Here is a 15,118-nt window from a genome sequence, read left to right as displayed (position 1 = left end):
CTGCTAAAAATACAAACGCAGTATAATCACGTTTATTTTATATTAAGATACAACAAACCCCAAACATGCCAGTCATTGTTAGTCTGGTAGGCAGACACCACACACATTAAAGTATTATTTAACCATTGTATTCCATTGATTGGCGTTTTTCTTTTTCTAAGAACCCGATTAACAAATGTATTTCAAACATTCAATAGCTATAAATCTAGAAAAGCAACAAATCCACAACCTGTGTCCTCCCTCTCGTGTGCTCTACTCCCGTTTCTTCACCTGTTTCCTCTCACCGGCCAGTCTTACTGGAAACTATATCCTGCTGTCAAAAAGTGCGCGCACCAACTAATTAAGAAACAGGACCGTCTTTTTAAAGGGATGCACACCTAAAAACAAACTTAACACAAGAAACATAATACACAGGAAAATCGTCTTAAATAATTTGATATATGTATATATGTTTTTTTTCTTCCATTCAGAACGTACTCGCAAGGTACTGCATGCTATTTGCATGCTGCATTAAGCACTGTTGGGATTATTGTGAGAGATGCGCATGCCTCAGTGTGGTGCATTAAGCACTGTTGGGATTATTGTGAGAGATGCGCATGCCTCAGTGTGGTTCATTGCATTTTTTCTATGCGTTTACTTACCCTGTTATTAATGTATTTTTTAAATGTGAACTTTCTGTATTATATATGAGATGTACTTTTAAAACATCAAAACACATCTCAAAATAATGCAACATTCAGCATGACACCGTACTTAATACTTTTAGATGTGTCCTGCATTTATACGCAGAGCAGATTAAATTACTTCCGGATTGGCAGGCCTGCACAGTGAAGTATATAAATATTTCGGTTTTGAGGTGGCTGATGTGGCATGGAATAGTAAAACAATATAACAAGACCTTGTTTTTCTCCATGGATATTGTGAAGCAAAGCTAAGTTAAAGTAAGTTATTGCTTTTATTATGTAAATATCTGTTAACGTCTATATGTATTATATTGCAATTGTGATATTATATATTTCTGTGTTTTGGAAGACTTCGATAGTATCAATAGCGAAATACGTGCAAGATACAATTTTCATATTGATGCCTACCCCTACTAAAAATCAACATTTCTTTAGTAAAAAGTGGTTTGGAGTGAGAACGTTGCACTGTAATTACACAAGCATCTTTGTTATGACTGTGTTATTATGGTCTAATTACAGTGTAGTTAGACACACTTATTGTAAATTGTTTCCAAATGTGCAAACCAAGCAAAAAAGGTAAATGTTCTATGAGTGTTTATTTTGCTTCCTTCCAAATGGTCACTTATGATGCCCAGAGGATTACTCTGTGCTGTAACTGGTTTCTGCTGCCTCTTTCTGATGGGCAGAGCAGCACTGAGGCTGGGCTGTGTAGCTGGGATTCGTGGCTGACAGACACACTCACTTGTACAGGATGGCGGAGCGCTTCACGTGGGAGTAGTTCTCCAGCTGCAAAGACTTCTGGGTGAGAAAGGCTACGGCCAGGTGGAAGTAGTTGTTCCAGAGCTGGAATACAGAACACACAGACACACGGAATGAGAGAGGGAACATTCTGAACAGAACACTAAATGCATGGGACCAACATACACATGCTGCCAGTTCGTCTGGTGAGTAATGCAATAGGAACATACGAAAGTGACTTCAACCTCCTGGGAAGTGGTGAGATCAGAGTACAACACACACCCACAAGTGCCTTATTGCGCTTAGAAAATGGGTTAACTAACTACAAAAGTGAATTTCTTTTATCAAATATCCTTCTGCCAAGACTGCCCTAAGAAGAAACTGTCCTTTATAACTTTTTAAAATTAAAAAACAAAAATGCATTAAAAAAGATAACTAAAAGCAAAACACATTTTTATAGAGATTGAATTGATTAAAAACAAGAAGAGTTATCTATAGCTGTTGAATTAATCATTGCCATTGGAAGTGCAGTTTTGAAGATGTACAGGCATCTAGATTGTCATTCTGAACAGCAGGTTGAGCTGCAGCAAGCTAATTGGAGGAGCCTGCTGTTTGTTTGCTGCTTTCCTTGTTCTTGTCTGAGGGAGTGCAAGAGAAGACGTGACTCCACAGGGACAGACATTATGTGCTTTGAGACCTGCATCGGCAAGGAGATGCATTGCTGTTGATCTAAGGTCTGTGTATCGCCGACTCAGCCAGGTGTATAATGGTATGTTTTCTTATTTTTATTATTCTGGTGGCGTATGGATATCTACCAGTAATTTGCCCCTTTTTGAAAAGAAGTGCCGACCCATGGTGATACACTGTAATATCAACACCCCATGTGACCCAGGGTGTGCTGCATTTCAAACAGTAAATCAACCACTGCAGCCCTGGGGCATGGTGAGGCACACCCTGTAGTGTGTCATTGCACTTATAAAACAGGCAATTCAAAGATCAGAGCAATCGGTGATCATGCGATTGCTATAGATGCTTCCGTCATCCATAACATTTTATAAACGACTCTAACAGAACTGTTATCGAGCCACGCTGTCGATCCCGAGCCACTGGAATCCTTTAAGATCTGACTTTAAAAAGGTTTGGGTTCAACAAGCTATAGTGGTAACACCCGTACAAGCACAGCTAGGCTGAAGGGCCTGTGAAGCCAGAGCTGAAGCACATTTTCACAGGTGAGTTAAACAATTGCACTGGTTACAAACTAGCAAGAGGTAACTTAGCCTCTGCAAGTGGAAATGTAAAGCTGGGAATAAGGTGCATTGGAATTTACACAAGACACCAGGGTCAATACCTTTTCAGAACGACAGGAGCTGTACACAGATACAGAAGAAAAAATAAAAGAAATGACATAATCGAATGAGACAAATGGATGGGCAGACAATGCTTTTACAAGCAAGCTGCTTTTATTGCTTGTCCCGCCAGCATCATTTCAAACTCAGAAGCTGTCTTGTGGAAACGGTTTCTTTTGAATGCATTATGGACTGAGACCCAGGTGTCTGATAGCAAAATGTATACTCCTGTCAAATCCTCAGCCGCAGTGAAATAGCTCCCTCTGAGATTATGGAAGATTAATGTTTCCTTACAAGAGGCTACTTCAACACCAAGTCTCTAGCAATCAAAACAAGCGGAGCTGTTTAACACGGACCTGCTTCCTCTAGCGACACCTGAGTGTGGTGCTGTGTAGTTTAGAGGTAACCGGGTCCCCCTGTGTCGTCTGTACTGGGCACATACAGGAAGCAGTCTGGGCAAGGTTGTGGTAACCCACACTGATGTTGTCATTGAAAAATCACACCTTTAGTTGGATCAGCTTAGCAAACATGTCAATTAACTTGGTTTTAAATCAGGGGATATCACGGCTGGTTTTTAAGTTGTTACAGTCAATAAAAAGTGTTTAACAAAGACAGATTGAAATACCTACTGTGTATTAATCCTGGTATTTCCACAGGGGTGATTTACTGGCAGCTCAGAACACGTTGTAAATGTTCTGCTTTGTTCTCTCTCAGAGAATCACTACAATTATGAAAGAAAAACATCTGACATCTAGTTTATGTTTTGATAGTAAACCTTTAAAATGTGGTTAGCTACAACATCCTTGCTTTCTCAGCTGATGAGTACATCATTAAAATAGCAAAACAGTGACTGTTACTGTCTTTAAATGTACTTTTTACATCCAGCCGTCGCACACTGATTGGACAGAATCGATGTTTGTGTTGCACTGATTTACTCGCTCTGCAATGTTGTGCATTTTCCAACTCAATAAAATACCAGAGACCCAATCAATCAACACAGCTAATCAGCATCTGCGCCTGATCAATGCTCATTAGCGGGCTTATTATGGAAGTGGAGAGCATCATCTATTTAACATCACTAAACTTCATCTTGGTACCAAATCTAATTATGTATAGTACTAGTACTATATTTCTCCACAGTGAGTATCACTATTCCCTTTCTTTTCACATAGATTCTCCGATTTCCTATGGCATTGTTATTTAAAATGTATTGTTTGTGTGTAAAAACATGCCATTTTATTGTTCTTGTTTGACAGCCTGGATGGTGTTAAAATACCCCATCCAGATAAAATCATGAGAATGCGTGGCCAGCAGCGAGCATATGAGAAGCCCTGTGTCGAATGTGGCAGAGGGGTAGACTAGGTAATTAATAGCCAGTTAATCCCTCGGCCACAATATAAAAAACTGCAGCTTTGGCTGAACATGGAGAGTGTGTTCGGAGGCGGAACGAGACGTGAGTGAAAGAGAAATTAAAAGCTTAAACATAACAATTGCTACGCGTGCTGATTACACAACAGCACAATACTTGTTTTGTTTCATTTCGTGTCTGTTTTGTTTGTCTATTTGTTTTGGCCACCATGCCGTTTGTTTTGTGTTTTGTTTTGTTCAAATCTTTTGTTTATTTATAATTAAAACGCGCCGCAGCGCTTTTCAGACCCCAGTTCTGTCTCTGTGTATCTATTCTCTTCTGGGTCTGACATAAGAACATAAGAAAGTTTACAAACGTGAGGAGGCCATTCAGCCCATCTTGCTCGTTTGATTTCAGAAATTTCAAAAGATGACTGACACCAGTGCTTTAGATCCTGCTTGTTTAATGCCTGCACATCCTGGCTGCATGCTTATTTGATTAAAACAAAACGACAGGGGATACTCAGTTTGAAGAATTGAATTATGTAACAGAAGATAAAAGGCTGAATGTTCTACAAAGCAAACTGATTTTAACAAGGAAGGCAGAACAGAACCTTTCTTATAAATCTGGAATCGAATTTCATTTTCGTGAACAGCGTTACATTATGCTTTTTTTTTTTTACCAGGTTTTATAGGTACCATTTAATAATTGTGAGATTATGAACACAGGGATGGAAAGAAGACTATGAGTCTTATTTCTACCCCTGTGAATCCGGAAAAAGGTTACATTAGTTCATCTAATTAATTAAGGGTATAGCTGGATCAAAGAGCAGAAGTGCTCCAGACCTCAAGGACACAGTGAAAGTAACCATCGCTCAGACCTTCTCTACTTTTCACCCGATGAGGGAGCCCCCTCGAGGCTCGCTCAGACCTTCTCTACTTTTCACCCAATGAGGGCGTCCTCTCGAAGCTCGCTCAGACCTTCCCTACTTTTCACCCGATGAGGGAGCCCCCTCGAGGCTCGCTCAGACCTTCTCTACTTTTCACCCAATGAGGGCGCCCTCTCGAAGCTCGTTCAGACCTTCTCTACTTTTCACCCGATGAGGGAGCCCCCTCGAGGCTCGCTCAGACCTTCTCTACTTTTCACCCGATGAAGGAAGCCCCTCGAGGCTCACTAAGATCTTCTCTACTTTTCACTCGATGAGGAAGCCCCCTCGAGGCTCGCTCAGCCCTTCCCTACTTTTCACCCAATGAGGGCGCCCCCTCGAGGCTCGCTCAGACCTTCTCTACTTTTCATCCAATGAGGGCGCCCCCTCGAAGCTCGCTCAGCCCTTCTCTACTTTTCACCCAATGAGGGAGCCCCCTCGAGGCTCGCTCAGACCTTCTCTACTTTTATCCCGATGAGGGCGCCCCTTTGAGGCTCGCTCAGACCTTCTCTACTTTTCACCCGATAAGGGCGCCCCCTCAAAGCTCGCTCAGACCTTCTCTACTTTTCACTCGATGAGGGCGCCCCCTCGAAGCTCGCTCAGACCTTCTCTACTTTTCACCCGATAAGGGAGCCCCCTCGAGGCTCGCTCAGACCTTCTCTACTTTTCACCCGATAAGGGAGCCCCCTCGAGGCTCGCTCAGACCTTCTCTACTTTTCACCTGATAAGGGCGCCCCCTCAAAGCTCGCTCAGACCTTCCCTACTTTTCACCCGATGAGGCCGCCCCCTCGAAGCTCGCTCAGACCTTCTCTACTTTTCACTCGATAAGGGCGCCCCCTCGAAGCTCGCTCAGACCTTCTCTACTTTTCACCCGATGAGGGAACCCCCTTGAGGCTCGCTCAGACCTTCTCTACTCTTCATTGCTGCCGCTTCGTGTGGTCCAGTACGTCCACGCCCGCCTTCTGCGGCTTTCTCTGGGCTTCCTAACCTCTTATGCACCACAGTGAATCGAACGCTGCTGTCCCTTTTACAACAAGTTTACAACCAAATAACTGCTGACTATGAATGTAATATAATGCAATGCAACTAAAAAAAAATGCTTACTTTTGATAAAAAAAAAATATGTAATGCTAAAAAAAAAAGTTTTGGGAAACAAAAACCTGTAGTGCTTTCCAAAATGTTACTTCCCAAGCATCTTCAATTTCAGATAAAAAAAGGGTTTGAAATCCGGATTATAATATGTTAACTCATTAGCACACACACACACACACACACACACACACACACACACACACACACACACACACACAAATTTTCAATGAAGCCCCCTTTCCAAGTACTCCCAAGTTCATCTGCTGGACATTGAAAAGTTTGGATGTTTCTGTGAAACCCACCTGCAGTTCAAAATTGGATCCGTGGAGGAAGTTCTGGGTGAGAGTCTCAGCAAACTGGTTGATTGCTCGGCAGAACACCCTTGAGAAAGTGAGAGAGGGAGAGGAAGAGGAGAAGGCTGTCATCACACCTACATAGAAATGCAGTTTGGCACAATTTATCAAGGAGGATGCTGTGGCCGATGCTCACACTTACACTACGGTCACTCTTGTCACCTGTTACCCCTCAAACCCCTGACCCCTCTAAACACCACTACATCTTCTAACTGACTGGATGTGACCTGGCAGCTTCTCAGCAGCAGGGTCGCAGCTCAGATTATGATTTGCTTGTTGTGTTCACTTGCTCCTGGTACAGTATGGTTTGCAAGCAGATTTATTTAACCTTCTGTAGCACCAGATTTCATTTTCTTGCATGCACCTGGATGCAGGTTTGTTAAGGCTCCTAGATCATGGCATTTGCAGTACTGTCTGAATCTGAGAATGAACCTGTAGAAATCTATCAGAAATGTGTTTTCATGAAGCCTTGTTTCTGAACAGTTCAATGTCAAATGTGTTTCTCATTGTTTTTTGTTGCTCACGTTCAAAAAACACAGGCTGTTTGTGTTGTTCTATTGTACTGTACCTGCCTGCAACCCGAATCACTGTGTAATCATTTCCTCATGTAAATCAGCCTGCATGCTGTATCACCCTGTCACATTTTAATGAGTCTGTTGCTTTTTGAGAAGGATTGAAAATATTGCTTTTGTCCTTTGGCAGAATGTGTTATTTTTCTTTTCGCCAGAAAGCCTTTCACTTACTGCCTCTTCATACAAATATAATTTGCAGCTGATAGAGTTCTTTGAGGAGAGTTTCACAGAGAGCTTCCTTAACAATCATCTCTTCATGATTATTAAAACCACGTGGTTTGAGAGCTCACAGAATGTCAAGTTCTAGCATCCACAATATTCACACTGGCAGTGCTCTATTTGAAGTGACGTTCAATCCAATGTGATTGAGCACTGTAAATTAAACATACTGGTTCATATTTTCAAAAGCATTTACTTGACTTTGCAAGTGAACTCACGTGATGTTTCTTAGCTATTTGGTTCTAGTTTTGTAAAATGAACGGGTGTATATGCCTGTGGGAAGGTGGGTTGCAGTGCGCAGGTGTAGAGGTGATGCAGTGTTCAAGATAACAACAGACAACAAAGTACTGGTGAAATTGTGGCTTGAATTTGTAATCCAATAGTCTGATGACAACAGTAAATAATAAATAGAGGACTGGCAGTACCCAACACGGGGTTCAGTCCTGAAATAATAAGCACAGCATTTAAACACACGCAATACACAAACACGAGTGCAAGTCCAGGGTGAGTGAGGTTAGTGCTAGTGGTGCAAATACAATTCATCCGTGAACAATAGTGCAGTGTTGTCCGGGTTTGTGCTGGCCTGTCCTGACAGCTCAGGATCGCATTAGCCATATAATAAATAACAAACAGTACAAAGAAAACACGCACGGTTACTTTATACTTGTCCTTTGGCGGTTTGACCTTAACCATAAACAAAGGAATGGATCACCTAGCTACGTCTCCTGTTTGTACTGTCAGTCATGCCCCCTTGGTTAGCGAGTGCAGCCGTTTCTCCTCCAGTCCACGGTTGCCACATCACTTTCCCACTGGGGCGATGACTTAGTGTACTGCAGCACTGCCCCCTTTCTAGATGGCCGACTTCCACCTAACCCTGGGAATGAATTGTCAGGTCATCCAGTCCAGGGCACTCTGTTCCCTTTACACAGCGCCCTCACAGGTCGGGAGGGAGATTCATTTATTTACCCTCTGCTGCAGCAAACCACAACTCAACTCCCGCTAATTATTTGAACAATGTCACATGACTCTCGTAATGTATAATGCTATAGAGCTCACTAAGAAGATGCAACACATATTTAAATTAGCATATTGCAGCTGTCTTCATTAACATATTTTCTCTTAGTACATATGACAAAATGTTTACTTTGCTAAGTGTTGGAATAAAAATGCAAATTGTGGTATGTTAAGCAGCTAGCTAATTTCAGTACACGCCTGGGTGTATAATTTAAGGCTAATTAGTTTAAGTAGCCATATTGTGTTTTACATATTGCATACTTTAATATTAAGTTCAATAATAATACTGCTACTAATAATAAATTAAGTCATAAAAAATAAATGTATGTTTTGGCATTTCTTTGTTTAATTCTTTTTTATAGTCACTGCATCACGATGGCTCTGTTTAGTGATGTTGTTGATGTGGTTTAACCTGGTGGATTCAGATGCTTACACCCTCTAGCTGTTCTGTCTGGGCTAAATCCCCTCACAACTGAACAGCTACAAAATGACAAGTGTAGATTCATATTGAATATAAACTAAATGAAAACACATGGCTTATTGAGGAATAAGCATGTACGCCTGTGTTAATCACTTCATAAAAATAATGTTCTTGATTATTATTTATTTATAATAGGGCAGCAGTGTGGAGTAGTGGTTAGGCCTCTGGACTCTTGACCGGAGGGTTGTGGGTTCAGTCCCAGGTGGGGGACACTGCTGCTGTACCCTTGAGCAAGGTACTTTACCAAGATTGCTCCAGTAAAAACCCAACTGTATAAATGGGTAATTGTATGTAAAAATAATGTGATATCTTGTAACAATTGTAAGTCGCCCTGGATAAGGGCGTCTGCTAAGAAATAAATAATAATAATAATAATTTATTAGCAGACACACTTATCCAGGGTGACTTACAATTGTTACAAGATATCACATTATTTTTATATACAATTACATTATTTTTTACATACAATTACCCATTTATACAGTTGGGTTTTTACTGGAGCAATCTAGGTAAAGTACCTTGTTCAAGGGTACAGCAGCAGTGTCCCCCACCTGGGATTGAACCCACAACCCTCTGGTCAAGAGTCCCGAGACCTAACCACTACTCCATACTGCTGCCCTAACCACAACTCCACACTGCTGCCCTACATTTTACCCTAGTATTGCAAATGTAATACCGATCCACAAAAAGGGAGACAAAACCGAACCAGGTAACTACAGACCAATAAGCCTGACTTCTATTATATGTAAACTTATGGAAACTATAATAAAAAAAAAGGAAAATTGCCTATATGGTAACATTATCCTGGGAGACAGTCAGCATGGTTTTAGGAAAGGGAGATCGTGTCTAACTAACCTGCTTGATTTTTTTGAGGATGCAACATCGACAACTGATAATTGCAAAGCATATGACATGGTTTATTTAGATTTCCAGAAAGCTTTTGACAAAGTCCCGCATAAAAGATTAATTCTCAAACTGAACACAGTAGGGATTCAAGGAAATGCATGCATGTTGAATTTAAATCAAGGGAAGTAATGTTAAAACTTTACAATGCACTAGTAAGACCTCATCTAGAATACTGTGTTCCATTCTGGTCACCTCGCTACAAAAAGGATATTGCTGCTCTAGAAAGAGTGCAAAGAAGAGCTATCAGAATTATTCCTGGTTTAAAATGTCATATTCAGTCTTGAACAAAGAAGACTACGCGGTGATCTGATTCAAGCATTCAAAATTCTAAAAGGTATTGACAATGTCGACCCAGAGGATTAGATAAAGGGGCATTCAGAACAGAAAATAGGAGGCACTTTTTTACATAGAGAATTGTGAGGGTCTGGAACCAACTCCCCAGTAATGTTGTTGAAGCTGACACCCTGGGATCCTTCAAGATGCTGCTTGATGAGATTCTGGGATCAATAAGCTACTAACAACCAAACAAGCAAGATAGGCCGAATGGCCTCCTCTCGTTTGTAAACTTTCTTATGTTCTTATGTACCTTATTTTTTTATTTGATTTTGTTTTCACTGCAGGTGCTATAAACTAAAAGCGGTTGTTTACGTTATTTTGACAAAAGGTATTTAGAGTGTCCTGTCAGGTAGGCATGAGCTCTGAGGGAGTGCAGGTCGACAGGAGAGAGCCCGGCTGGGGTAATTGATTAAAGAGATTGGAAACAAAGAGGAGGGAGGATTGCTAGAGGAACAAGCGGAGACAGATCCCTGCATGTCCCCTCTTGTCGATGCTCTGCTTCCTGCTCACCAAGGCTTTGTTGTATAACTCGTGGGGAGAGCTGGGGGGTCTCTTGCTCACACATTGACATTGCTCATTCTTTGTGAAGACTCCCACAGTTTCCCTCTCTATCTCTCTGCCGCTCATCCACTCCTGCTGTGAGTGGTCATGCCGAGGTTTCATTGAAACGAATGCAGAGAAGAAGAAAAACCCATATCCGAACGGAGACAGCGCTCCACACTGTTTGCTAATGACAGTTATCTGCGGAGCTGCAAAATGTTAAGCTAAGCTTTGAACTGCTGCTCTTTATAGATGCGGAATGCAACGTGTGGCAAAGTGAGCTGAAATCAAATCTCAAACCTGCAATGTATGCTAGAGACAAGCAAGTGCATTCAGGTATACAGGGATGCACTTAAAGATGTGCTTCCCCTAGACACTGAAGATTGTATGGTTTGATGTTCTGATCCAGAGGTGCAAAGGTAGTCTTGGACTGGACAGCAGTTAACAATCACAGAGTTACTCAGCACCTTCAGAACTACTCTACACATACTCCAACCTATTTTCCAGTTTCATACGACACACCTCCTGCACAACAACCTCAACCTAAACAAGGCTCGATTAGTAGTCTCAGTTCACATTTCTTGTCTGTCCCTAGTACTGCACCAGATGTTCATCCAACCTCTATCTCTGTCTCAGACTGTACCAGCCATTCCAGAGCTAACCAGTAACTAAAGGCATTCCCAGAGATGAGTGCACTTAAAACTCTTACAGGGACCATTACAATATTAACAAACTAAACAAAGCTGTCAAAAAAGGAGGCGACTGCATACTCCCTGCATGATATTTTTCATATGTTTATGATAGAAATAATCTTTAATTATAAATAAATACTACTACTACTACTACTACTACCACTAATAATAATAATAATAATAATAATTCTGCCATTTAAAAATAAAAAGCGAGTCATATCTTCTTTTTATATTCTGTGTCCTGTGTGGTCTGACCTCCCCTGCTTTGCATCACGCCCCATCTACTGTATTCCGAACACACTGGTCTGCAGCAGCCTCTAGTTGTTCTACATTCCTCTCCCATACAGAGAACGAAACTGTTCATAAACACAGCATACGATATAAACCCTTGATTTAGATCAGCAAAGACGTGGCGTCAGTGGAATGTGGAGCTTGAAGTGGCTGCGTAAAGCATTGTAAGTCAGTGGTGCTGCAGGAGTGTGACTCAGTCAAAATAATTCATAAAGTGACACCAGGACCCAGCTGAGGACTCAGCTTGCTGCACCATGTGAATTATAATAAAAACAGGAGGAGAGTGTCTGGGATGCTGAAGAGCAGGGTTTATGAGGCAGGAACACAAACAGAAAGTGGGTACGTGGATAGTGGGATCCCTTGTAAAAGCTGAATTAAATATCTTGATTAAAAATATGCAGTAGTGTGCAAATGTATTAGAACACCTCTATCCATTATATACTTTCTTGCAATTTTCGGTCAGTAATCAGTGATATAGAAACAATAGGCACTGACAGACCGCTTTGTGCTTTAATTAGGCATCTTAAGCAATTACAAGATCATTGAGGAGGCTGTGTGGTCCAGTGGTTAAAGAAAAGGGCTTGTAACCAGGAGGTCCCCGGTTCAAATCCCACCTCAGCCACTGACTCATTGTGTGACCCTGAGCAAGTCACTTAACCTCCTTGTGCTCCGTCTTTCGGGTGAGACGTAGTTGTAAGTGACTCTGCAGCTGATGCATAGTTCACACACCCGAGTCTCTGTAAGTCGCCTTGGATAAAGGCGTCTGCTAAATAAACAAATAATAATAATAATAATAATAATAATAATAATAATAATAATTGAGGAGTCGTTGCCCTCCTATGGCGGTGAGACAGGTGCTGCTGCCAGTCTCCTCAGATAGACGAGTGCCCTTTCTTGACGCAGGGACATGCTGCAGCCAGACGTCTCTCCCAGCTCTGGAGCTCCTTTCCTCACCCTGCTCGGGGGAAAGCTTTTTTTCCTCAAACCCTTTTTCAGTCTGTGAACCACTGGAGTTTGGTGTTGGTTTGCCATTCATACAGTGTGGTCGATTCAATTGATCTGAACAGTTCATACCGCTGCCATTCAGCTCAATTACAAAACCTATTCCCTGAGGTTTTTTATGAAAGACATTCAGTAAATAATCTTCAAACCTCTCGATAGGAATCCAAAGATTAACTATAAGAAACTAAAGAAGAAGAAATCCAGCCCAAGCTGCACGTTGGCTTGCACCCTGACAGCCATTTCATTTGAAAAGCAGAAGATATCACATGTTTGGATTTCCTTGTCCTGTTATTTTGACGGCTCTGCTGTTTGGTGTACTACATTAGCTTTGGCAATACCGGCTCTCCTCAGCAAGCCAGTCGCTTTGAATTGAAATGGATTAGGATTTCAATTCAGACCCCCTATAAGCTTTACCTGCGGTGTACCCAGGGCCGGATTAACGCATAGGCAAACTAGGGTTACCATGGTAAAGGCAGAGAAAAAACATGTCGTAGAGCACAGTTTAAATTACAAAGCAAAGTGTGTGCAATGTACCAGCATGGGGAAAGTGGGAAACCTAATTAACAAACCTTTTTACCATGGCAAAGGGGGGCTGGGGAGCTGGACAGCAGCGCATGTACACACAGCACAGAGGGATTTAAATATTGGTGCAATGTTATAAAATCAACAGCTTATGGGATTATATCCAGATGTAATCTGAGAGGCCGTAGATCACACGAGGGGTTTGAGTTAGTTTGATCACAGCACGTTCTGTATTAAATTGGTGCTCAATAATTGTGTAAACAAGGGCAACTGAGGGAGCGCTTTGTTTAGTATTCAGTAACTGCCACGTTTTATTCCATTTAATTAATGTCTAACAACTTAAAACCACCCCCTTTCTTAAAACCACCGTGCGTCCCTCTCAGAAGGCTGCATTATATATGGGAGGTGTTTACAATCTGCCATGTAACTGCATTTTTATTGAATCATTTAAAAGTTAGATCACAAAGCTTCCCGGAGAACAAAGTCCATTTTGAAGGAATATCTAAAAGGGGTGCGATGAAGCAGAACACCACCACCGGCTTATTAAAATATGGGTTTAATATTGATTAAAACATTTTTTAAATGTACTTTCCTCACCGCGCACGTCAGCACACATCAGATTTGTATTGCATTTGGTAAAGTGAAGGAGGATGCAGAGTGGATATGCACCTGCTCCCACAAAGCACATTTAAAAATACGACACGCTTATATATATATATTTAGGTCATATTTGTGTAATTTCAAACACATTGAAACAGCCTTGACTTGAGCTCATGTCTTTTTTTTCTTTGCATAGCTTTTACCCTTTTAAGCTAAAGAACAGAAAGCAATGTAAACTCCTGGCTCCGGATTCTCCTGCAGTATATTCACAGTTAATGTTTCTGGCTCCTGATTCTCCTGCAGTATATTCACAGTTAATGTTTCTGGCTCCTGATTATCCTGCAGTATATTCACAGTTAATGTTTCTGGCTCCTGATTCTCCCGCAGTATATTCACAGTTAATGTTTCTGGCTCCTGATTCTCCTGCAGTATATTCACAGTTAATGTTTCTGGCTCCTGATTCTCCTGCAGTATATTCACAGTTAATGTTTCTGGCTCCTGATTCTCTTGCAGTATATTCACAGTTAATGTTTCTGGCTCCTGATTCTCCTGCAGTATATTCACAGTTAATGTTTCTTTATGTTTCCTGCCTAGCATTGAACAACAGACTTACTCGTCCCATTCAAACGTCAGATCCATTGTACTGATATGCTTAATGGCAAATTGATTTTTAAATAACTTTATACCATCAAATACATGTATCCACATATTCAAAATAATATTGATCATTATTGGTTCAAATCAAGATGGAGTTCTTGGTTCAATCCAATGATTTCAGTGTGGTATGGATGGAATCATCCAATTGAAGTTCATTTTGTCAGAGGTGTGCCGTGGATGGAATCATCCAATTGAAGTTCATTTTGTCAGAGGTGTGCCATGGATGGAATCATCCAATTGAAGTTCATTTTATCAGAGGTGTGCCGTGGGTTGAATCATCCAATTGAAGTTCATTTTGTCAGAGGTGTGCCGTGGATGGAATCATCCAATTGAAGTTCATTTTGTCAGAGGTGTGCCGTGGGTTGAATCATCCAATTGAAGTTCATTTTGTCAGAGGTGTGCCGTGGGTTGAATCATCCAATTGAAGTTCATTTTGTCAGAGGTGTGCCGTGGGTTGAATCATCCAATTGAAGTTCATTTTGTCAGAGGTGTGCCGTGGATGGAATCATCCAATTGAAGTTCATTTTGTCAGAGGTGTGCCGTGGGTTGAATCATCCAATTGAAGTTCATTTTGTCAGAGGTGTGCCGTGGATGGAATCATCCAATTGAAGTTCATTTTGTCAGAGGTGTGCCGTGGGTTGAATCATCCAATTGAAGTTCATTTTGTCAGAGGTGTGTCGTGGGTTGAATCATCCAATTGAAGTTCATTTTGTCAGAGGTGTGCCGTGGATGGAATCATCCAATTGAAGTTCATTTTGTCAGAGGTGTGCCGTGGGTTGAATCATCCAATTGAAGTTCATT

At 41.4% G+C, this 15,118-nt stretch overlaps 1 protein-coding gene across 2 annotated transcripts in view; it reads right to left on the bottom strand.

Annotated features, from left to right (window-relative positions):
• The window catches only part of LOC117973525 (dedicator of cytokinesis protein 2-like), a 428,064-nt gene that overhangs the window by 82,016 nt on the left and 330,930 nt on the right, over positions 1–15,118 (bottom strand). For both annotated transcript variants that reach the window (XM_059024351.1, XM_059024392.1), the window contains 2 exons: positions 6,435–6,513; positions 1,426–1,526 (listed from right to left, as the gene is read on the bottom strand). In XM_059024351.1, coding sequence (XP_058880334.1) covers positions 1,426–1,526; positions 6,435–6,513 — 180 coding nt within the window. The remainder of the gene's footprint in view (positions 1–1,425; positions 1,527–6,434; positions 6,514–15,118) is intronic.

The sequence above is a fragment of the Acipenser ruthenus genome, chromosome 1 (genome assembly GCF_902713425.1).
Source record: "Acipenser ruthenus chromosome 1, fAciRut3.2 maternal haplotype, whole genome shotgun sequence".
Taxonomy (NCBI): domain Eukaryota; kingdom Metazoa; phylum Chordata; class Actinopteri; order Acipenseriformes; family Acipenseridae; genus Acipenser; species Acipenser ruthenus.
The sequence above is the reverse complement of the archived record's forward strand: the minus strand, read 5'-3'. Positions and strand labels throughout refer to the sequence as shown.